Here is a 25,579-nt window from a genome sequence, read left to right on the forward strand (position 1 = left end):
AATTATTATTTTATTTATTAATAATATTTATATAATTAATTTAAATATAAATTTAGCCTTTATAGTTTTCGGTAATGCAGTTGTGGAGAAATCACATAGTTCAATTTCAGAAATTTTTAATTATTATTAATACTTATGTTTAATTTAAATATACATTTAGCCTTTATAGTTTTTGGTAATGCAGTGGCAGAGAAATCACATTTTAATTCAATTTTAACTGTTCAATTTTGTTCAAATTTCAAAGGTTGTTTGATGATATCTGTATGTAGAATTAATAATAATAATAATAATAATAATAATATTGATGAAGAATAATAATTTTTATTTTTTTATTATTAATATTTGTTTAAGTATACATTTATATTTTTTAAGTAATGCAGTGGCTGTTCAATTTTATATAATTCAATTTTAATCATTTTAAATTATTATTATTATGAATACTTATGTTTTAAATAAATATAAATGTATCATTTTTTGGTAATGCAGTGGTGGGGAAAAAAAAATCACATTTTAATTCAATTTTAACTGTTCAATTTTGTTCAGATTTTAATGGTTGATATCTGTATGCAGAATTAATAATACTAATAATAATATTGTTATTCATTATTATTATTTTATTTATTAATAATATCTGTTTCATTTTAATATTCGTTTAGCATTTATAGTTTTTTTAGTAATGCAGTGGCTGAGAAATCACATAGTTCAATTTTAATCATTTTAAATTATTAATATGTTTAAAATAAATATACATTTATCTTTTTTTTTTTTCTTTGGTAATGCAGTGGCAAAGGAATCACATTTTATCCATTTTGATGGTCTTTGATGATATTAATGGTACTATTTCAAACCATCTGTCTAAAGAACCGAAAAGGTCTTTGACTTTTAATGAAAGTAGTTTAATTTGAGCACTTTATTTTGTTTGAGGAACGTCGAGGAACATTCCGGTTAATGCGTATTGCGTTTGATTGCACTGTTGCAATGATTGATGCTTTACCATTAAATCCTGCTGGCTTGTTTTCCTCCATCTGTTAAACAGAAACTCGTATACATTCTCCGAGGTTTGTTGTTTGGCTCATAGCATACAGCTCATAGCACACCCTGCCATGAAGCCAATCATCTTTGAGACCCCGCTGGACTGCCCCAGCTCTACTATTGGCTGAGAGCACTGTTGGTATCCTTCAATGCATCTGCACTTTCATTATTAGCTATATGATAAACATCTCCAGTTAGCATTGCAATGAACAGATATTTTCATATATTGGTTAATGTCCTGCTTAAAGCTGAAATGAATGTTTTTACACACAAACCCATTGGTAGTCATTCATTGATGCTGTGCATGTTAATGACAGAAACATCTCGCAATGATTCAAGCATGAAGTTTTCAACAGCTTTGTGTCCACCAAGTTATCTAAAGGCTTGTTTATCTGGATGTGGGATGTTTTGGACTCTGTGCTGGAGGTTGGACTTTGTGTTGGCCAGTAATCTTTCCCAGAGAAACACCTCCCTGAGCAGAGGGAAAAACAGTCTTGGATAATGATATATAAAGAAGGACCAAGCCTGTCCTCTTCCCTCCAAAGCGCCAGTTTTCATCCTCGCAGCCCTGTCACTCCATCAGACAGAGGAACTCACTCACAGGTCAGTCATCTTATAGCTTTGTGTGTGTGTGATCTATAAATAATAATATATTATATGAAATATTCTTTTTTTAAAAAAAAAAACATTTGACATTTTTTAAATATAAAAAAATCTTAATAAATATGTGGTTATATAATTATATTCTTTAAAATAGAATGCAAAATCATGTAATTTATTAAGTAAATGTGATGTATTATTTTTAATATTATTCGTATTGTGTTATGAAAGTGCACATGCTAGCTGAAATACTTTGATCTTTACATTTGCATATGTTGTAAATAGTTAGACCGCCGGTCAAAAGCTTGGGCACTTGACTGGATTTCTCATGCTTTTTAACAAAAGGCTTCTGCTGATATGCTTGAAATTAGTGTTGCAGACTATTATAAATTGTGCCTAGATATGAATTTCTTTAAGAACTATGTTTAATGGATGAAGAATAGAGTATGCTGTATGCAACAAGTGTGCAGCAATAACAGGAACAACTTTTTAAAAGCATCCCAGGATGCACCTCATGCACCACATTTGTTCTCATATGTGCATTTATGTTTTTCTCAAATGTATTACTATATTAATTTAAAATGTGCAGAATGGTCATAATAAATAATGAGTTTTGTAAATAACACTGAATGCATGTGTCTGACAGCTGTCAGTATGGTGGGTCTGAAGCCGTCCGATGTTCCTCCTCCTCTGGCTGTGAAGGTCCTCAGTGCAGGATCCGCCGCCTGCATCGCTGATTTAGTCACCTTCCCTCTGGACACGGCTAAAGTGCGCCTGCAGGTACAGAACGAATGTCCCAGCAGAGCCTCTGTAGCTGCTGCATTTCTGTGTTTGCACCAATATTTTTATGATTATAAAAAAATTATATAAATAATCTGTGTAGTTGTTAGAAATTTTGCTAAGTATTAATATTTGTAAATGTATACCTTCTTCTTTTTTTTAGATTTGTGAAGAAGAAAATTAATATATTAATATAAAAATCTATTTAAAAGCATTATATAATCTGTTCCTGAATATGATTGTTTTAAATTATATTTATAATTATAGTATATATTAAATTTATTACATCTTATGATATATATTAAAATATAAGATATTTTTATATATTTTTGCAACAATAATATTTTTATTAATTTTAAGGCGTTTTGGTAGGTGTCTTAAAATGTATGTCTTGGCAAAAAAACTAAAATTAAAGTTTTATTATGATATAAGTTTTAAGAGCAGGTGTGCCGAATTTCAACTTCCTGCAATCCTGCAACTAACAAAAAACAAATATATGACTTATATACTGATGGCCGATTTCAAAACACTGCTTCAGGAAGCTTCGGAGCGTTATGAATCAGCGTATCGAATCAGCGGTTCGCAGAGGTTAAGGAGGGGGAATAATCTGGTGGGGGTCAGAATTTGACACAACACCGGCACCAGTCGAGCACTGAAAAGCGGACAATGATTTAACACAAAGTATCCCCATCAAGAAAAACATGTGGCCAATTCACATATTTGTCGGACCGTATACAAACCTGTAGCAACTACAGCTATGAGACTAAAAGTACTGAGCAAATATAGATGGCAGAGCATTGAATAATATTAGGCCTAGACCAACATGTTTGAAAATTTGACTCATTGATAGCCATGAAATAAACATGTTTTAGACCACCAGATATAAATACAGCTTAGATACACAATTTCAGCGGTTTTACCATAAATACAGACAAGTTACCATGATACCACCACTGATAATGTAAAAAATAAAAACACCAATTATCTAGCCCCCTAAACATGAAAAGATACTTTTAAGGCCCGTTCACAACAAGAATAATAACTATACAGATAACGATAAAGATATAGTTACGATATAGAATGATAAAACACTGACAGCCAATCAGAATCCATTCTAATTTAAGGGCTCGGGCATTTAAAATGGCCGACAACATTGCGGTGAAATTGATCGCCGAGGTTCAGAAAAAGCCACCACTGTTTGACAAGTCAAACCCCCTTTTCAAGGATACTTTAAAGAAAATGGATATATGGAAAACAATCGGCCATACCCTCAGAATAAATGGTGAGAATTATTAACCATGAGATGATTATGAATCTCATTGCAAACAGTGTAACATTAAATTACCTCAGATATCCAGTGCTAGTTTCGACAACATTGTCTTGCTTCAATTGAAGTTGCAGTGAAAAAGACTAGGCATTGTTTTTATTTCACTATATTGACTGCGTCAGCTAAATTCACTGTTAGATTAGATCGATTACACTAGCTATTCACTCGAGACATAGCATACTGAGGACATCTGCTGGTTAAAGCCGTGTAAATGCAACAAGAACAGCAAAAACATGTTGTACACACTTTGAAACCGCAGCGCGGAATAAACAAACCGTTATCATTTGTTGGTGTGGACACAAATATAGTTATCGTTCTGTTGTGAACGGGCCTTTAGCCTACTCAGTAGAGCTGCATTCTTCGAGGTGCAGGAAGTTCGTATGTTAATGTGTGAAATGTGCCAATCAAAATGTGACTTTGCGAAACAGGCTGTCCTTAACAAAAATGTTGCTAGAGCAGCCTAATAGTAATGCCAGAAAGCCTATGCACTTGGAAATTGTGCTTATTTAAAATATTCTATTCTATTTCATCATTAAAATCCATTTTCACATTGATCTTGACTGAGGGGGCAGAATAGTCCAGCTGAGGGGACGATGCCCTCCGTGGCTCCAGCCCTCCAAAATTATAGTTAAAAAGTATTTCTCTGGTCTACTCCCATTATAATCTTTCCATGTTTCTGTTTTGTCCCAGATCCAGGGAGAGAAGGCGGCGACGGGCGCTGCTAAGGGCATCCGTTACAGAGGGGTGTTCGGGACCATCAGCACCATGGTGAGAACGGAGGGGCCGCGCTCGCTCTACAACGGCTTGGTCGCTGGGCTTCAGAGACAGATGGCCTTCGCATCCATACGAATCGGCCTCTACGACAGCGTCAAGAGCTTCTACACGCGCGGCAAAGACAGTGAGTTCAACGAGTCCACATGCCTCTGTATAACACACATCATTGCATAGAAAAGAAAAGAGTAAGATCTCAGCTGTTTCTGCTAGACAAGAATGAGAATATTGGGATGGACGCTTGTTTATTGTCTGGTTGATTTTCGCCTTGCAGACCCTAACGTGGGCGTGAGGATCTTGGCGGGCTGCACCACAGGAGCGATGGCCGTGTCCGTGGCTCAGCCTACAGATGTGGTGAAGGTGCGTTTCCAGGCGCAGATGAACCTGCAGGGTGTGGGCAGACGCTACAACGGCACCATGCAGGCCTACAGACAGATCTTCCAGCTCGAGGGGCTCAGAGGCCTGTGGAAAGGTGCGGCTCGGAAAGAATTACTCATTTTAAATATGATGAAGTGTACTTCTTTTTCACAAGGGCTGCTCTGTATGGCAGCATCCAACCGGATTTAGCAGATAATAAGTGAATTACTTGGGACACTATATAGGTAGCAGCTCAGTGTGCCATACAAAATGTGAAGCACAATTGATTTAAAAAGAGCCAGTGAATTATTGGGTAATCATAGTGTTTTTTTTTTAATTATTATTATTTAGACTCTTTGTTGTCTTAGAGTCAGTTAGAATCATTTAAATCCCTTGCTTACAGGAAATTTTTTTTTCAAATATTCAAAATGTGTTTTGGCCAAAATAATTTTCTTAATCCTGATATGCATGTTTTTTTTTCTCATGCCAGCTCTGGCTTTGCTTAAGAAACAACAGCACTGATGATCCTAATGAATATCTTATTTATTTGTGCTTTGTTTTAATACAGGAACTCTACCCAACATCACGAGGAACGCCCTGGTCAACTGCACAGAGCTGGTGTCTTACGATCTCATCAAAGAAGCCATTCTCAAACATAAGCTCATGTCAGGTAAGTCACATGACTGAAGACTCACAGTACACCTGGATATCAGGAGCCTTAAAAAGCCAGTTGGATATATAAATAAACAGGACAAGCCCTTTGATATGTCGCACTCAACATCCTGTTTCAAAAAGAAACCGGCTGTTCATATAACATAACATTACTGTTACCAATCCTGTTTTTATTTAGCATTTTTATTAAGTAGGAATCATTAAATCCATAACATATGATTTCAGCATGTTTCCCAAAACTCAAAGCATGTGCCAGCATGTGAAGGAGCCTCGAAATCAGGCCAAGAGTCCATAAGGAGACACAGCTGGAGCGTTTGTGATTGGTCAAAAGCTCACACACCCTCCCTTTAGTGTCCAACCTCCAATAACCAGTGTGGAAAATGTTAGAATCAACCAGTACAAACCACTTTTACCAGATAAGATAGTACTGGTGATCAGGTCATGCTTTGGTGAGTCAGCAAACTATGACACGATATCAGCACATCTGTAGTGAAAGGCCTGTGAAAGCAGGGCAAAGGTGTGATGAAGCTCCACACAGACACACACAGATCAAAGTGTCTCTGACGCTGTGATGCTGTACTGTTAACTTAAACTAAAACTGTTCACATGTGTTGATGTTAATTGAAAAAAGCTGAAATTAAATATAAATGTTAGGATTACACTTTAAAAAAGTATTTTATTTCAGTTAGTTGCCAATTGTTTCTAACTTTCGTGTAAGTGCTAAAATGACTAAAACTAAAATTTAATAAAAATAAACAAATAAAAATATTTAAAAAAAAAAATTATAGAAGCTCATTACAAAATGATGAAACTTAAAACTAAAATGGAAAACTAAATATACAAGTAAATGCTGATTATTATTAAATTAATAAATTAAATATTTAATAAAATTAATTAAAATATTAATAAATGCTATAATAGTATATAAATAATACTAAAATAACACTGGTCTACACCAGACATGTCATTTCCATATACATTAAGGCGACTATGTATATGTTTTTATTATTTTTTTTATTTGAGTACATCAAGTAAATTTAGTAAATTTAGTACTTGCTGCTCACATGGTGGTCAAAATGAATGAATTTGTATTTCAGTGAAATGAATGTACTATATTTTAGTTCGATAATGTTTTTTATTTAATATTTTGTATTTTGAGGGGATTTTTTGCTACTAAATTATATTTATAGAATAGTTATGATCCGTTTACTGTCTGTTAATCACTTTTTGAGCATAGACCTGAAATTGAAATTTCCAACTTAAACTGTCGTGAATCTTGAATGCTTTGGAGCACAGACTTAAGTTTGGTCTCTTTTTAAAGACGACACTTGTGAAGTGAAAAAAAGTTACAAAAGTGAAAATAAAAAAAGTATATTATTATTATGAAAAATGCATAATATACTATTTTTAAATTTTATATGAGATATATATTTTCCAAAACATGTTTCACTCTGAAACTGTAAGAGAAACATAAATCGAAACAAGCTGTGTTCCAAATTTGAGGTTGATATCTCAAAAAATGAGCTTTCAGTAAGATTTTGTTTGGGCGCAGTACCAAACGTTTCCACTAGATTAAATTCGATTTCTATTTGTTTCCAATGCGCTTTTTTTTGACTGCGAACAATTAGAGTGTGACTTTTTTTCAGGACCATTTAACCTTTTCAAATCATGTCCATTAGCTTATTTGTTTGTTTTTTTGTGTCCACATAGCAAGTGCCAAAACTTTTACCAATTTTCATACCGTTGCGATGAAGAAAAAAATGACCAAACAGCACCAGAGTGTTAAACTAAATGAAAATGAGAAATGTTTTTTATATTATATAATGAGTAACAATAGAGCCTTCATGCACACATTTCAGTAACATTTATTCCTGTTTTTGCATTGCAGACAATCTTCCATGTCATTTTGTGTCTGCGTTCGGAGCCGGTTTCATCACGACGGTGATCGCGTCTCCTGTGGACGTGGTGAAGACTCGCTACATGAACTCTCCTCCCGGTCAGTACAGAAGCTCCCTCAACTGCGCCTTTACTATGATGACCAAAGAGGGACCCACCGCATTTTACAAAGGGTGAGCGAGCACATACTTTAACACTAACCCTATCTATCTTGCATGCTGTTTACGACATATGCTATACCACTGGGATCACTGTGTCACATTGTGAAATTTTATTGCAGACTACTTGTAAATTTCACATTTGTATCCTGGTTAAATAAAGATGAATAATAGTAAAACCTTATCTAATGCTGTTAAATGTATTGTAAATGTCGTGTCTGAAAGGATTTCTGACTAAAGGCCCCTTAACACCAAAAAACGATAACTAAGCATCCACATCAATGCACGATATTGTTCTGTTTATTATAAGCATGTGCTGTAATTTTGTTGTCTGCCTCTTTAAATGCTCAAGCTCTTAAGCAGGATGGGTTCTGATTGGTTGTCAATGTTTTTAGTGTTCATCACCTGGAAAAAAAATGCTCTGAAGGTGATTCCAACGATATTGTTTCTCTGTGCTGTTATAGTTGTGGTGTGGACTCTGCCATTCTTTTAGATGTAGAACGAATTTTAGAATTATGTCTTTATCGTTATCGTTATAGTTATCGTGCTTGCTGTGAACGGGCCTTAACAGATGAAACTTTTTTTTTTCTTTCAGTTTCGTTCCATCTTTCCTGAGGTTGGGCTCCTGGAACGTGGTGATGTTCGTGTCGTTCGAGCAGCTGAAGAGGGCTATGATGATGTCCAGGAACAGAATCGAGGCCACCACGTAGATGCCTAACTCAAACTGACATCCTTTCAAACACACGGACTCACACGAGCGGCTGTTTTAAACACCTCTGATGGGCGATGAAAACCGGAGCGCAGGCGCAGCAACTTCCAGTTTCAGACTTCAGCATTGAAGCTGAACAGGCAACACAACAGGATGCATCAAAGCATTTGATAGAAACATCAGAATCAGATCATGATCGTCATCCTTTCTCCTTCAGGGCATTTTTCATGTATAAATAATTATGAAACCACTGCACAATACAACTATTGATCATCCAATGCACAGATTGAAATGAGAGGATGTTCTGAACCTCACCCCCTTGATATAATGTACATAATGTTTATGTAATATTTATCTTTCCTCGTTTTTTAAGCAATTAGTGCTTTGTTTAAAGCAACCATTTACCTTAATGTCTATTTAAACCCTAAGTATTTTAAAACACATAACCCTGGAATGACCTAGAAAGTGAGATTGCCTGGAAACCTATAAAAACAAGAAGATAAGCACATGCTTCAATAAAACACCTTTATACTTCTGTATGCCTTTATGGGGACTGTGGAATATTAAGTTGTGGTACTTTATGTGAAATAAGATTGATTTTCAAAGGCATGAGTCTCTCTTCATAAAAAAAATGTCATATACTGGTAATACATTGTCAAATAATTTACTTCGATATTTAAAGGGGCTATGTAAGAATTTTAATGTAATATTTGTTTTGTTTTTTTTTATTGCCAATGTGTGATCAGCTTGTAACGAAACCTAAAAACGAGACCTTCCCCTGCTTCTTAGGTTGTCTATGAAAGCCTGAAGACTGATTTTTATGCGAATGACTCGGGACGTTTTTGCCGGGAAAATCAAAAGGATGTGACGGTTACGCGCGCTCCCGGGAGTCTCTCTTATGACACATGAAACGAATGCATACAATGTACATAATAATGCAGAAAAAAAAACATTCAGTACTGTAATGTCAATATGTTATGCAAAGAAAAGGGATTAATTAAAACTATAGTCTCATATAGCCAGATCTTTAGTCTCAAATATACTATATATTCAATTTATCTTTGCGTAATTTTACTTACCTCATCTGTCGACATGATGTCGGTGAATTGCTTGTGCAGACTTTTGTTTTCTCATTGCTATAATTTTTGTTTTTTTAAATGTCTAAATGTCGGTTTTAGCGTGGATGGTTCATGGTTGTTAACAGAATATCGCTGCAAAGACAACTTTTTACTTCTAAAAGAACAAAAAAGAACTTGAAGAACTTGAATCACGTTCAGTCTCGTGTTACGTGTGCACGAGTGCGAGTAATAAGTTGCTGGCTGCAGTTCACATAACAACCACCAGTGTCATTATTAACAAGAGTTTCTAAATTCAACATATAGCCTTTTTAAATATTTATGGTATCATGCATTAGTCATACAGATGTTGATTAGCTATATATATATATATATAAAAATCAATTCTATAAACCTCATTTTTGTAACATACAACAAGGTGACTTTTAAACATTTTGCTTGTTATCCAAGCAGATTTTATGACCATATTTGTTGAGACTACAAGGATTATTTAAATAAAAATTAATGTCACAGTTAAAATCATCTAGTAAAGGCAAAAAGGTGAATAAAAATGATTAAAAGAAATGGTGATCAGGTATAGGATGGAAGACATGCAAAAAAACAAACTACCCACTTAAAAAAAAAAAAAAAAATTATAAAATTATTTTACTAATCTCAAATCTTTTAACTAATTCTTATTGCCAAAAGCTCTAAAGAAAAGAAGCAAACATTGCGTATAAATGTTCAGTCACTAATTTTATTCTTCAACATTAGGTATGAATCCAACACTATAAAATTAATTGGGTCATCAGGAATAAAAAGTTACATCTTCAAAACCAAACATCGTTTATAAATAAGACAACACAGCGTTACATTAACGTTTGTGCATACAAATGCTGTACTTTGGAGTTGAGTTGAGGTCTGAATAATATTCACAGAACAGATCATACAACCGATTAGATATTAAATACTTGTTTATAGGCCACATCAAGAATTGTGCAGACGATGACGGGTGAAAGTTTAATACAACTTAAACGCATTTTAACATGCAAAGATGTTGAATCATCTGCATATAGACAAAAACAACTTCTTAAAATCTTATGAACAGAAACATCAACTTCCTGAGATGGGTAAACATTAAGAAGCAGGATTCATGTGTACACGACCAAAACGTTCAAGTGTGATGGGGAAGTTTAAAATATCACTTCTAAAGTATTATTAGTAATACTTAACAGTGGAAGTCTTTTCCCTGACCAGGTAAATGTAGCTAAACAACCAGCTATGTACCCTTGATGTACACTTAATACAGCTGTTTAATTATTAATATTCAAATAAATTTTCATGCACGTTGTACATTTCCCAACTAAAAACTATCATGAAGTCAATGGAAAAAGAAAACAAAAAGGAACTGTTCGGTTTCCTATTGTCTTTTAAATGATGCTGGAACGCTGAAGTCACTTTTCTTGGTCCACAGTCATGAGAAGCGTGACCTCCGGCGCCTGAAGTTGCCCTTTGACCTTGTCGTGAAACTTCTCCCTGTAGCGATTAAACTCCATAATGCTCTCCGGCTCCTCTTCCACCCAGAACTTATCGAACTCATACGCCAGGTAACCTACCAGCAGAGACAGAGGAAACACATGACCATTACTGTGATGATTTTCTGAGCAAAAAAAACTAAAAATAATTAATAAATGAGTAATAATTTAAAAGTATAAATTGTGAAGTATTGTTTTTTTTAGTCAACACAATAGTCCTCCATTGCATTTCTGCTGATTTTAAGAAAGTATGTTTTTTTTTTACAGTATTTTTTTTTATTTGTTTTTTATAGTAATGAGAACGAGACAATAAGATCTGGAGAGTAAATGTCATAATGCAAAAAAAAATGATGGTACTAAAACCATACATTTTCTAATTTGTTTTTATTTTTTAATGAAATATTACAAGGCCATGATTTTGACAAGTTTTGTCAGATTCACTTCTATCATGTTTAAACTTTACCGTTTTAAAAGATTAGTTCACTTTCAAATGAAAATTAGCCCAAGCTTTACTCACCCTCAAGCCATCCTAGGTGTATATGACTTTCTTCTTTCTGATGAACACAATCTGAGTTATATTAATAAATATCCTGACACATCCAGGCTTTATAACAGCAGTGAACGGGATCAATGAGTATGAAGCTCAAGAAAGTGCATCCATCTATCATAAATGTACTCCACACGGCTCTGGGGGGTTAATAAAGGCCTTCTGAAGCATTTGCGTAAGAAAAATATCCATATTTAACAAGTTATAAAGTAAAATATCTAGCTTCCGCCAGACCGCCTTCCGTAAAGAAAAATATGAATTAAATATGGATATTTTTCTTACACAAACGCATCGCTTCACTTCAGAAGGCCTTTATTAACCCCCCGAAGCTGTGTGTAGTACGTTTTGCTTTGGATGGATGCACTTTCTTGAGCTTCATACTTGTTGGTCCTGTTCACTGCCATTATAAAGCTCGGATGCGTCAGGATAATTTATTAATATATCTCAGATTATGTTCATCAGAAAGAAGAAAGTCATATACACCTAGGATGGCTTGAGGGTGAGTAAAGCTTGGGGTAATTTTTATTTTAAAAGTGAACTAATCCTTTAATACACTATTATATATTATATATTTTTTATATATATTATATATTTTTTATATATATATATATATATATATATATATGCGTGTGTGTTTACTCACAGTAGAACTGATGGAAGTGCTGCATTTGGGGTTTTCCCGGTACTGTGTTATAGAAATGAAGCTTCAGAGCATCATTCTTCATCAAGCTGTACGCCATCTCGGTCAGATTGATGCCCACTATGGCATACGAGTATCTGCAATGACACAAAGAAATCATAATAAGTATAATTTACACTAACAATCTTGAGTAACGCTAAGTGTGGTGTATGACGTAGATCAGTGAGGACTTACCCTAGTCTGGGGTGATTCGCATGTGACAGGACCTGCCGGGCAGCATTGGTGTATTTCTCACTGAAAAAACTGAGAAACAAAGAAAAACTCAACTTAAAATGATCAAGGAAGCAATGGGAAGAAAACAGTACCTTCCTGTAATTAATCATAATCAGAGATGTTCCACATACAGAAGGTTTGTGAGTCCCAGCATCCCCATCCCTCTGAAGTCAGTCTTCGGGTCATCGCCCTGAAAGCCAATGTTTCCCCACTGCTTAGTGATCCTCGATTCCAACTTCACTGACGGCATCAACAAGTCCCACAACTGGACAAGAGCAAACAAACACACAGACTCGTCAGAACTGAAAAACTCTGAAGCTCAAATCATCTTCATGTGAGATATCAGACTTTAAATCAATCACCTTCAGAAGCATGGTCTCATGTTTCTCGTTTTCAGGGTCGAACACCTCTTTTCTTAGTTCCTCAACTGCCTCAAACAGCTTGTTATATCCGTTGATCTGTAACAAGCACTGGCGAAGATTCACCTTAAACCTGTAAGAGGTTTTTGCACGTGAAACTGCTGTTAGACCTTGATAATATCCACAACATTCTATATATAAACAGGGAAAATAAAAATTGTGAAGCCAATAAAACTTTTTGATCAGTGAGTCTCTGATTTAAACTTCAGTAGAACAAAAGTTTGACTCGTTTCCTTGAATCACTTCAAAGTGTTTCAATGAATGAATTCATAATGTTTATTCAATGATTCACTGCTACTCATAAATGCTCACTTAAGTCCTAGTGTTTTTTATTCACCTTCATGCATTTGTCATATTAAAATAAATACCTAAAATATTTTTAATATTTATTAAAATGTTTTGATATTTATTTTAATATATTTTAATATTTATTTTAATTAGGGACAAATTATTTTTAACTAGATTTTTACATTAATACATTGCAAAAATTATGTTGTAGATCTTGTAGTTTCTCAGCAGTTTTTATTAATTTTAGTATTTTTCTTTTTTCTTCCTTGAAATATTGTTATTTCAAATTAAAGGATGATGGTTCTTTTGTAATGTGTAATTTGTATTTTGTGAAAAGTAAAATGTTTCTTAACAATAAATATATTGTTAAAAACAAAAGTCTTACAAAAACAATTGCAACAAACTTGAGGCTATTTGGTCAAAATGAAGGTCCCTCTATTCAGAAAAATTACAGTTTATGCCATTTCAGAGCAAATATATAAATATCTAGAAAAAATTTGAATGTCTTCACTTTAAAGTTGATTTTCCCTACTGAATGAAGTTAACGCAGTCTTAAGAAAGCCTCACGTAGGATCTTTCTGCTCCTTGATTCTCTTCTCCTGGATTATTTGAGCCAGATGATCCTCCAAATCATTCTCCTTCAAAGACATAGCAGCTCGCAATACCTGATCAATCACAAAGTGAGTTCATCAGATCAATCTTGGCAGATCAATCAATGTGGTTCCCATCAATGTTTACTCAGATAATAAAGTGCTGAAGCAAACAGATTGTCTTCAGACATACCTTGCTTTTAGAGGACTTCAGAGAATACTCTACAAAAGTAAAACAACAACGACAGGTTTGCAAAACTGATGAATGACAATTCAAATTTTGTCTTAAAAGAAGAGTTTCAGCCAAATATAATAATCACTAAACAGGTCACTGCATGAACAGAACTTTAAGGTTAAAACGATACCTTTACTACACTCCCATACATTAATATACATAAAAAAGTCTAGTGCACACATATCAAAGTCACCTATCTGTGATGTCCTCAGAGCTCCAGCTTTGCATCGGGCACAAATGCGCTGTAACTCGCATCTTCCTGTGACCAGCCGGAGCAACCATTTCAACCAGAAGCGCAAACATGAGGAGTAGAAATACTTCCAGATATACCCCAACATCCTCTGAAATACAAACATGATCAGTTAGTGTCAGTCCAACTATTGCACTTTCTCCACATGCATTATTAGACACGCAACAGGAACGCAACATACACAAGATGGACACTTTCCCTGCATTTTCTTAGAATGAACTGTTGCTCGTGCACACAACTCTTACTGGCTTAGAGCCACACATAAGTAATATACACTTCATTCAATGCAAATGAGCTGCTGCTGATCCTTGTACTCTGTCAAAACACCAAGCATTGTGCTAGGAATAAGCATTATTAGTAATCTCTAACCAATAAGATCTATGCATGACTCTGTTTACACTGTCCGCCATCAAATCAGCCCTCAGAACTCACACAAACTATTCAACTGCATGACTAATTAAGCTGATACGTAAGCCAAAAAAGTAATGCTTTAAGAAAATCAGCTGGACAGCACAACACAACAGGTTGTTCATGCACGAGACATGTTGGACATCAAAAACACAAATAAGTAGCGTGAATTCAACTGATGACGCAATTCGCGTGACGCTGCCGCCGTTTATACTGCTTTACGTTGAGTCGCTGGTTTTTCTAGCATTTAATACTATTTACTGAAGATGTTATGGAGTCCAGTAACTGTATACATCACACTTACTAGCAGCCACTTCTCCCGGAAATGATTCGGATTGGTGCGCATGCGCAGAAGAACGGACGATTGAACCATAATCCCAGAGGGCTCAAATGACCCTCTCTGTGACAAATCACTTTTAAACTTTAATTTATAATATATATAGACCATTTGGAATAGGTTATTTATAAAATAATACACTTATCTGTTCGGGAGAAGAAAAAAAAAAAACTTTTTTCTGGCTTGTTATATTAAGAATCACTGATCTAAAAACCTTATTCACACCAGCGCCATCTTTGATTTTCAGCGGGAACGAAAGCGAGGCTGAGAGGGATAGACATGCATCACTTCAGTGGTTTGTACTGTTATTTAACGTGTTTCTGAATTGTTCTGCTGACAAAACACTGAAAAAAAATTTAAGTAAAAAAAAAAAAAAAAAAAAACTCAAGACAACATGAGCTGTGGAAAATTAAATGATCTAGGAGCTTTATACAGCCCTTAAGAAAATTAACCGTGGTTTTACAACAAATAAAACCAAAACAACATGGTTACTGTAGTTAATTCATGGTAACCACAAATTAACCATGGTTTTCCTGCACTAGCCATAGCTTAACCATGGTATTTGTAGCAAAAAAAAAAAAAAAAAAAAAACAGGTACTACACTTTTACTATAATAAAACCATGGTTAATTTCCTTAAAGGGGATGCTATTGAAAACATGGCAAGTCTGTCCCTCACACCTTCTCTTTCATAATTCATACCCATCATGGCGCTGCTCTGAATAAGGTCTATTGTAAATCGACGATACTGAATGAATGTACAGGTTCCCACCTCCTTTGAATTTCCAAAGATTTATTGTAGTAGAGGCTACGCTTACAAAAGCAATTTTAGCTAATGAAAATTTTTTAGAGCGGAGCATACCTAATTTTACAAAGCGCCGCAGAAGTATTTCATTAGCCGCAAGAGGTAAACTAGAAGTGTTGTACTATAATTGTAAAATCTGTAAACTGTAAAATCATTTGCACTACTTTTCCTGATATGTTGAGGTTTCCATTCCTGTAGGATCCCAGAAGTCCTTGCATTCTCACCATCCGTCACACCTTCAACTCAATTCTGTCTCTCAAACAAATTTAGTTGCATAAAACCATGGGGAAAGTTACTTTTAAAAGTAATGTGTTAGGTACAATATTGCATTACTAAACGTAACTGATATTTTGTTGTAAATTTAAAAGTAATACACTACTTTACTAGTTACTTGGGAAATCAATTGAGTAATCTGATTACTTGTAATGCGTCACTTCCAACACTGAAAACCACAAAGTACAAAGAAAGCACTTTTGAGTTCTATTCAATTCTATTTAAGAGTGAGAAATCTTCTTTGAACAAAAATACAAGAACAGACCAAACAGAAACCAGTGTTTTACCAAAATACTTCATAAATCAAATAGAAAAAGAGCATACATGGAAACAGTAAAAGAAGTACATAGCTCTCTAATACAAATAAGACCAGTCACACACCCTGTGAAGTGCAGTGTACTTAGTGACAATCAATCAAAACTGCTCTTTCTCTGCATGTATTTTACTTCTAAATCCATCAGGAGGCACTAGAGAGCTGAAGCGTAATAATGGAAGGTCCAGAGAGCGGTGGCCGTCTTTGGGCATCCTCATGGGTGGGGGTGGAGGCGGGAATCTGGATGGGTTCACACCACTGCCATTATCATTTCCTGTGTTATTATTGTCATCGTCATTGGCAACAGCATCCACAACGCTGCTAATGCTGGTTTTCTGGCAGCGAAGCAGGAACGCCCCCCTGTAGTGTCTGCGGTACAGATAAAGCATCACCAACAGCAACAGCAAGAAGAGGAACGCGAGCAGGCCGCAGATGGCGTAAACACCCCGGAGGATTGTGGGAGATGATGTCCCGCTACAGTCTAGAAAGTGAGTGGAAAGGAAAATGAAGTTATGAAAGGCAATTTAGAGAACAGCAGAGGAAAGTTATTGGGAAAATAGTGTAGACCTGTCGATATAAACTTCTGAATATCAGTCTCATACCAGGTTCAGCAGACCCCACACAAATGCTCGCTCCCTCACGGTAACCATGGAGACAGCGACAGGAGTACGATCCAAACTGATTCACACACTCAGCATGAGCATCACACACCACCATTTGTGTCTCACACTCATTGATGTCTGTTCAAACACACACAAATTGGCCTGTTCAGAGCAGATTGAGATAAACAGGTGTTTTGGTAAGATAACAGCTGCATGTATATACACAATATATATGCATACATACTAGTGCTGTCAATCGATGAAAAAAAATTAACTAGATTAATCACACATTTTTTCTGTGATTAATCGCAATTAAAAACACTTAAGTTTTTATATGTTTTTAATATATTTTACAATGTAACAATTTCACAGTTGCTCTCCAAATTAATGTAGAAACAACATAAAGACAGTATATTTTAAATACTTGTTTAATGGCATCTTTTCATGAATGAAGGCCAGGATCACTGATACTAATACTGCTACTGATGTCTCCATGAAACTCATTTTTCCCCGATTTTAAACATGAATTATAGCCATTCAACATTAGTGTAATTGAAAGCTATCATTTTTTCTTTAACATTTATTAAATTAAATGTTTTTTGAAGCCTAAGTGATATATATATATATATATATATATATATATATATATATATATATATATATATATATATATATATATATATATATAAAATAATGTATTTATTATTTAGTATATAGATAGCTAAAAGATCTATGTACTAAATAAATTAAATGAGGATTAAATGTAAAAAAAGAAAATGCTTTTTCCAAAAAGTAATTAAAAATAATGAATTTAAACGAATAAAAATGTAAAAAAGTGATTTCACAAAATTTCATTGTTTAAATATTTAAACCATTTAATTTTTTAAATATCACAAATATTAAATTTAAAGAATTTTTTTTTTTTTTTAAAGAACCCTGTTGCACCGCAACAGACAGTAATTAAATATTTTACATGCAATCTCAAAACAGCTCCATATTTACTTTGTTTTACACACTGAGAACACTAGAACTATCACACACTGCAAATATCTGTTATTAAAGTTAAACGTTAAATAAAAAGTCAAATATAATATGCTTTAACGTACATGTGGACACTTCAAGTGATTTTAAGAAACCAACCAGTTTGATAAACAGCCACTATATGTTAAGACAGTGTCTTAAGAACTAGTCTGACCAACTAGTTAGTCGAGGGGTAATCAGTTACTTTAGGATTCAAATTAGACAAATCTGTAATGTGCTAGTTGGTCAGACTAGTTCTTAAAACGCAGTCTTAAAGGGTTAGTTCACCCAAAAATGAAAATTCTGTCATTAATTACTCACCCTCATGTCGTTCCACACCCATACGATCTTCGTTCATCTTCGGAACACAAATTAAGATCTTTTTGATGAAATCTGAAAGGTTTGTGTCTCTCCACAGAGGTCCAACGCAACTACCACTCCAAGGTCCGGAAAGGTAGGAAAAAGACATCATTAAAGTACTCCATGTGACTGCAGTGGCTTAAACTCAATTTTATGAAGCAACGCAAGTACTTTGTTTGTGCAAAAAAACAAAAAAAAACAAAAAAACAATTCACCACAAAGATATTAGTCTGCAACGCGTGTTGTGTTCAGACTCGCGTGTCAACTCAACGCACATGTGCGGGTGTTCACAAGAGCATCATGACGCATACGTGTTGTGTTCACGCGAGAGCCGGCATTGTTGCGTGAACATGCTTTTGATAATATTATTTTGTAAATAAAGTGGTAAATTATGTTTTTTTGCACAAACAAAGCACTCACGTTGCTTCATAAAGTTGAGTTTAAGCCACTGGAGTACTTTAATGATGTCTTTCCTACCTTTCAGGACCTTGGAGTGGTAGTGTTGGATCTCTATGGAGAGACAGAAACCTCTCAAACTTCATCAAAAATATCTTAATTTGTGCTCTGAAGATAAACGAAGGTCTTACGGATTTGGAACGACACGAGGGTGAGTAATTAATGACAATTTTCATTTTTGGGTGAACTTTAACAGTGTTTGGTGGCCCCAGTCCTAAAGAAGAAAAATGTATGATTAACTTGTAAGACAAATGTAAGCAGTTTATGTAATCGGCCACGGGCTGACCTTTGGTTCAACTCTACACTTCAGTAAGATACTGACAGAGAGCAGCGCGTTTCTTTGGCTAGTATGAGGTCACAGCAAGGATTATGAAACCTGAAAGGTCATGTGACGTGTGTGATGACCTTCAGTAGAGACTGATGCAATGACGCCCTGAGTTTTGCTGGTTTGTGATCTGATGGTTGTGCCCTGTAACCCCTGCAGACCGGACTGAAGATCCCCGACAGAAGCCTTCTCAAACCGCAGCCACACGATGAACAAAACACCAGAACTCAACCTAGAAACAAACCCAGTCTGTCAGCAGATCTACTAACTAGGAGAATCTCCCAAATGAACATGCTTCAGGAAGTGCTCACTTTTTCAGTCTTTTGAAGTCTAGGCTCTTCGGGGTGAGATGTCCACATGCTTCTCGTATCTGTAAACAAATTTAGAGCCCAAAAGTTGCCCGATTGACAACCATATTCTGACTATCTAGGGGAATCATAATATTTAGGGAATATCTAAGGAAACGTAATAGTGAGCATCACCATGGTCTCTAGAGCAGATCTGAGGGAAGAGGATTCTTCATGATGTTCAGGCTCCAGACGGACCTCTACACCCACCTCCAACAAGAGCTCTGATTGGACAGATGATATTACAGAAGAATGTTTGCTCTACTCTTTCTACAGTGAACCAAAACTTTGTTATTTTGATTGTAATGATAAAATGTAACTGACAGCTGAATTATCAGGTTAATAATCAGTTTGAAAGCACTTCTCACCTCCAGGTAAATGGCTGTTGTTGGTGACATTTCCTGTGGTTTGCTGGTAGCGAGTTTTCACTGGGGATGGAAACAAAGGTCAATGCAAGAAAATAATAATAATAATAATATTTTTTAAACTATAAAATCATTAATTTTGTTAATATTTCCCACTGGAGGATAATAATAATAATAATTAACTTCTTAAACATTAATAAAATCATTAATATTCATTTTACCCCTTGGATGATGATGATAATGATAATAATAATAGTATTAATAATAATAATTACTATTATCATCATAATTTAATGTTTAACAAGTTAATAATAATAATAATAATAATAATAATAATCATCATCATCATCATCATCTTCGTCCAAGGGGTAAAATTAACAATATTAATGATTTTATTAATGTTTAAAAAGTTAATGATGATGATGATGATGATAATAATGTTGTTAATAAAAATAATAATAATAATAATAATAATAATATCATTGAAGGGGTAATATTAACAATATGAATTATTTTATTCATGTTTAAAAAGTTAATAATAATAATAATAATATATTATTATTATTATTATTATTATTATTATTGTTAACTTTTTTGAAAAAAAAAATATAATAAAATCATTAATATTGTTAATATTACCCCTTGGATGATGATGATGATGATGATGATAATAATAATTATTATTATTATTAATAACTTTTTTAAACATTAATAAAAATCCTTAATATTGTTAATTTTAATTATTGTTAATTGATGATGATCCACCAAATTCACATTACCATTATGAAATATATGGAAATGGTAAAAAACACAAAGACATTTAAATTAAAAAGTAAATTGCAATTGTAAGCGCAACTGTATGTCATGATAGTATCCATTTAAATGAAAATGATTTTTAATTTACTGAATTATAAAATAATTCATATTTTTAATACTACACAAAAATAATAGCCTAATATTCTTAAGCATTCATAAAATAATTATTGTTAATATTACCCCTTGCATAATAATAATTATAGGCCATTTTTAATTTCTTTAAGTAATTAGAAAATGTTTGATTGTCATGGAAATAATTTCAATGCAATAAACCCCAGTGATGGTCATAAAAGAGACTCTGGTTATGCAAAACGTAATGGTTATTAAATGTAAAAAAAAAAAAAAAAAAAAAAAAAAAAAAAAAAAAGTACCTGCACCTTTAGATCTGCGGTGTAATTTGGGCTGTATGTCCAGTGTGATGCTGCTCTCAGTCACTGTCGCCTTCATAGAAACCTCTTTCCCATCATCCCGCTGTCTCATCCACCTCATTTCCCCAACATCAGATGCCATTTTGGCTCTGCCCGGCTCAGTTTCATCAGAAAAGCGTGCTTGCACGTCCACATCCCTGCGCATGGCAGATGGAGAGCGAGCGGTGGGTTTAACAGCTTCGGTCCTGATGTGTGGCATGTGAGTGTTTGCGCTGAGGGTGTCTGTGAGGTTTGTGTAGGCCGCCTGGTATCTGGAGCGGATTAGAGCCGGTCCACTTCCTGGTTGGTTTTGCTGGGTCTCAGCTGCCCACCGACCAGCTCCTTCTTGTGACGCTGCAAAGAAATTATCATCGTAGTATGCATCATCATCGGATGCAACTTCACTGTTGTAACCAGACGCGAGAACATGAGGAGCTGAATCCACAGTTGAATCCCCGGCACTCTTTTCCCAGGATTCCCTTTTCCCAAAAGGGAGTTCATTGGTCACTGAGTTGGATCCAATCTTCACAGAGCGGGTCAGAACAGAAGAAGTGGTTTGGGTGTTCAGACCTGGTGGAGCATCTGTAACTGCATCCGTTTCATCTTCATCATCACCTAATGCTGCTTCGATCACGTCTACAGGAATGTCTGTAAAGAGAGTTCTGCTGGTGTCATCTACATATCAGTTTACTAAAAAAATAAATAAGTTAATAACATCACTCACCTTCATACATGTACACACACAAAACTATATTCTATATAAAATATCTAAATATTTTTGAGTTATATATATATATATATATATATACACACACACACATATACATACACAAAGTATATATAGCTTTTAATGTTAAATGAATTTTTTTATTATAAGTGCAAAAATTATATCTATTCCATAAAATATCTAAAAAAGTTGTTGTTATTATTATTATAATGAGCAACATTTTTTAACATATTTAGCCCCCCAAATATTATTTTCATTGAAGAGGAAATTACAGCTGATTTAAATGAATAAAAAAAAAAAAAAAAAAAAAAATTATATATATATATAAATTTTTTTTTTTTTTTTTTTTATTCATTTAAATCAGCTGTAATTTCCTCTTCAATGAAAATAATATTTGGGGGGCTAAATATGTTAAAAAATGTTGCTCATTATAATAATAATAACAACAACTTTTTTAGATATTTTATGGAATAGATATAATTTTTGCACTTATAATAAAAAATTTCATTTAACATTAAAAGCTATATATACTTTGTGTATGTATATGTGTGTGTGCATATATATATATATATATTCCAAATTACATGAGGAAAAAAAAAAAAAAATTGATTACTTTTAGATTACTTTTGACCAAACTCATTTATCACATTGATTTGAATAGGATAATCTTGTACCATATTGATATAAAAATACAAAAGAAAAAGAAAATATATTCCATTCTTTATCAACAACATGAAGTGTATTAAATATTACATTAAGTCAGTTTCCCAGGACTGGGATTCGTGAAGGAACTGCAGGGGGCTTGTGAGTTTAATGAAAAGCTATTACATAAATATGTGTAAATATAATAGGATATATAAGATATGCATATTTTTTATATTTTATATTTATATGTTAGATGCGATTAATTGTTTTGACAGTACTAAATTTTATATATATATATATACACACACACACACTAGAGAGAGAAAAAAAAAAAAATGTAATATAAAACACAAGTTATATAAAAACTCACTCACCCTCATACACGAGAACAGGAATATCCTGTGGTCCGAAAGCTTTATAACGTCCATAGAAGCCCCTGTACGGTGCAGGCGGGTTCCCGTCGATGAGCAGCACCACATGAACTGTGTTGGACAGAGAGACATAACTGGCCGTTCTCCAGCACTTTTCCAGGACCCTCTGTCCACCCGCAGCCGATGGAAATTCATCCAGGTGGATCTGATCGCTCTTCAGCTCACAGGCATCCGGGGACGTCAAGTCCTCCAGATACAGCTCCAAACGCTTCCCAGGATGCACCTGGATGGTCCAGTTGCACCACACGGGGGGGTTTGAGCACAGGTAGTCCGGGGAGAAGAACTCACCTCTGTCAGCTCGGAGAACTTGATGGCAGCTCCGCAAGGCAAAGAAGGCATATCGCTCTCGACCTCCACCTGACAAGAGAGAGCAGCTGAGCATTTATCCCAAAAAAAAAATCTAAATATTTTCATTGAAGAGGGATAATTACCAGGCATTTAAATGAATAAAAATAAGATCAAATAAAATAACGTTAATAAATACAGGGTGAAGTCAGCAAAAATGGGACACTTTTTGGTAAACAATCTATTCTACCTACACCATTAATGTTTTAAACAAATGCTCAAGGCCTCTTGTATCTCCATCTATGGTTTTTGAAGGAATATGGGTGGTTTTTAAAAGTGGGATGCACATTTTCATGTTGTCCCAGAGGTATGACTATATCTACTCAACACCTTTCACACTTTTTTCAAGGGTGGATTTTGGGTGGACACCATGCTCTGGCCAAAAAACAAAGTCTAGGTTCCTGGCCCACCTGCCCTTACCCTGTACTCATTGATTGCCCCTTTCATTCTTCCTTCACTCCACTGATTATACCTCTCTCTTCTGTTTGGCTGACATGTTTTCCCATTTTTTCCTTTCTGCCTATAGCTTTGTGACATTTTCTGTAAAACAAAACAATGTATTATCTTCTTTTTAATAGGATGTTCCACTTTAGCTGAATGCTACTGTCCCATTTTATCTAACATTTTAAGGTAAATTGGGACAGTAACAAAACTATATATTTATAAAATCGAACGAAGAAACGTATACATCATAGCATAACATTTAATTATCACATGAACAGATGTAATAATATTGTAGATTGAAATACTGTTTGTATTAGAATTTAAACCTTAATTTTATTAGACTTAAACGGGCACTTTTCTCAGACATTCCAGCACTTTAGTAGCCATGCCCACATGATTTATATTTGACCAATCAAATGTTGACATTCAAATTAAGTACTGTTATTCCAGCATTTCAAGACCCACCCACCATTATCTATAATTTTTTTAGCTGACGTCACCCCATATGTCTTTTACAAAATATAGATTTAATTTTATCATTTCTTTTAGCTTTACTATAACATCTCATACATTAAATATTTTATTAAAGGATGTCTTTTGGTGTCAAAAAATCCCTGAGGACACACCACAAATATGTTAAAGGGATAGTTCACCAAAAAAAATGAAAATTCTGTCATCATTTACTCACCCTCAAGATGTTCAAAACCTATAAGACATTCGTTCGTCTTCGGAAAACAAAAAAAAAAAAGATATTTTGAAGAATATGGGTAGCCAAACAGTTGACGGGCCCCATTGATTTCCATAGTATGGACATAAATACTATGTAAGTCTATGGGGCACATCAACTGTTTGGTTGGTTACTGACATTCTTCAAAATATCTTCTTTCATGTTCAACAAAGGAAAGAAATTCATACAGGTTTAGAACAACTTGCAAATGATGACAGAATTATAATTTTTGGGTGAACTTTCCCTTTAAGTCTAAAGCAAGAGCAACATTTATTTTCATTCGTGTAAAAAGCTTTTATTCATGTGAATGTGACTGACAGCTGTTTACCTGCGGATGCTTGGCCTTCATTTCTGTTGATCTGCCAAAAACAGACAGTATGAGTGAGATGTGAAGCGATCAGACCGCCATCAGATGACCCATAAATAGAGTTACTCACCTCAGCACTGTTTATCAAACGTGTCGAATAGATTAATATCAGAAGACTATATTTACTCAATAAATGCCACCGTGGCATTTTAGAATTGTGATCGTGAACTTTCTACGTTGTTGTCAGTTGTTTGTTCTAAAACATAAACGGAAAAGCTGCCAGCATCACCTGTATTATATCTGCAGTTAATGAGGTCGCGCATGACTGAATGACATGCGCCGCTCTCTTGATCCGACAGAGGGCGCTGCTCGATCACGTATACATATTCAGGTTGGTATTAAGCATTATGCAATGATAACGTGAGCATAATTATATGATGATAACGATATCATGGCAGAGTGCTTGAAGAAAATACTAAGAGTACAGGACATTACATATGCTCCCTACATGAAGATATACGTCAAGCCTGATAATATAGCAAATAAAACTTTGCATCAAATATGACCTTAAATCTGTATACTTCTTTGGGTTTAAATCCCAGGGAAAATATCAAATAAACTGCCTAATTTTTGAAAATGAACTGTGAGGATGTGCCACCAGGATCATGTGATCAGACCAATTTGGAGTAGACTTCACTTGCAGCTGCGCGCGCATATTGGTGGCAGAAAAATAGCGGTAACAAGTGGCGGAAAATGTGCAAAATCCGCAGAATAAGAGAAAAACGTTTTGTTCTGTCTTTGGATGTCAGAACCGGCATGCAAAAAATAGTCTTATTTTTTTAGAGAATACCGTCCTTGAAGACGCCCTTTTGACGTTTATGTTGCGTCACAGCCTGGACTGATGAAACCTGCAATGATTAGTCTACCGTTAAAGCATATTTGATGTAAACAGTAAGTCTATATAATATTCACACATGCAGTTCATAG

The 25,579-nt window shown here is 34.6% G+C and overlaps 3 protein-coding genes across 5 annotated transcripts; 1 reads left to right on the plus strand and 2 right to left on the minus strand.

Annotated features, from left to right (window-relative positions):
- The first annotated feature begins 1,475 nt into the window (after positions 1-1,475).
- ucp1 (uncoupling protein 1) lies at positions 1,476-8,837 on the plus strand. Its single transcript, XM_051890328.1, has 7 exons — positions 1,476-1,635; positions 2,279-2,412; positions 4,430-4,637; positions 4,785-4,982; positions 5,436-5,537; positions 7,428-7,608; positions 8,189-8,837. Exons 2-7 carry the CDS (start codon positions 2,287-2,289, stop codon positions 8,301-8,303), a joined length of 930 nt encoding a protein of 309 aa, XP_051746288.1. The 5' UTR covers positions 1,476-1,635; positions 2,279-2,286; the 3' UTR covers positions 8,304-8,837.
- A 174-nt stretch (positions 8,838-9,011) lies between these two features.
- On the minus strand, positions 9,012-15,001 carry elmod2 (ELMO/CED-12 domain containing 2). 2 transcript variants are annotated; one of them, XM_051890302.1, is made up of 9 exons: positions 14,847-15,001; positions 14,078-14,225; positions 13,843-13,871; positions 13,627-13,724; positions 12,715-12,844; positions 12,484-12,617; positions 12,314-12,382; positions 12,083-12,216; positions 9,012-10,969 (listed from the first exon to the last, which is right to left on the minus strand). In XM_051890302.1, exons 1-9 carry the CDS (start codon positions 14,988-14,990, stop codon positions 10,812-10,814), a joined length of 1,044 nt encoding a protein of 347 aa, XP_051746262.1. In that variant the 5' UTR covers positions 14,991-15,001; the 3' UTR covers positions 9,012-10,811. The 2 variants fall into 2 exon arrangements, with proteins under 2 accessions (XP_051746262.1, XP_051746273.1); XM_051890313.1 differs by lacking the exon at positions 14,847-15,001 and adding an exon at positions 14,316-14,490.
- Positions 15,002-16,153: 1,152 nt separating this feature from the next.
- Positions 16,154-24,928, minus strand: zgc:66455 (uncharacterized protein LOC393502 homolog). Of its 2 annotated transcripts, none has more exons than XM_051890276.1 (10): positions 24,723-24,928; positions 24,614-24,644; positions 22,713-23,126; positions 20,931-21,614; positions 19,747-19,806; positions 19,514-19,602; positions 19,343-19,401; positions 19,112-19,263; positions 16,871-17,008; positions 16,154-16,749 (listed from the first exon to the last, which is right to left on the minus strand). In XM_051890276.1, exons 1-10 carry the CDS (start codon positions 24,798-24,800, stop codon positions 16,370-16,372), a joined length of 2,085 nt encoding a protein of 694 aa, XP_051746236.1. In that variant the 5' UTR covers positions 24,801-24,928; the 3' UTR covers positions 16,154-16,369. The 2 variants fall into 2 exon arrangements, with proteins under 2 accessions (XP_051746236.1, XP_051746247.1); XM_051890287.1 differs by having other exon boundaries at positions 20,937-21,614; positions 24,723-24,927.
- Between the last annotated feature and the right edge of the window lie 651 nt (positions 24,929-25,579).

Source organism: Ctenopharyngodon idella, chromosome 1 (genome assembly GCF_019924925.1).
Source record: "Ctenopharyngodon idella isolate HZGC_01 chromosome 1, HZGC01, whole genome shotgun sequence".
In the NCBI taxonomy this organism is placed as follows: Eukaryota; Metazoa; Chordata; class Actinopteri; order Cypriniformes; family Xenocyprididae; genus Ctenopharyngodon; species Ctenopharyngodon idella.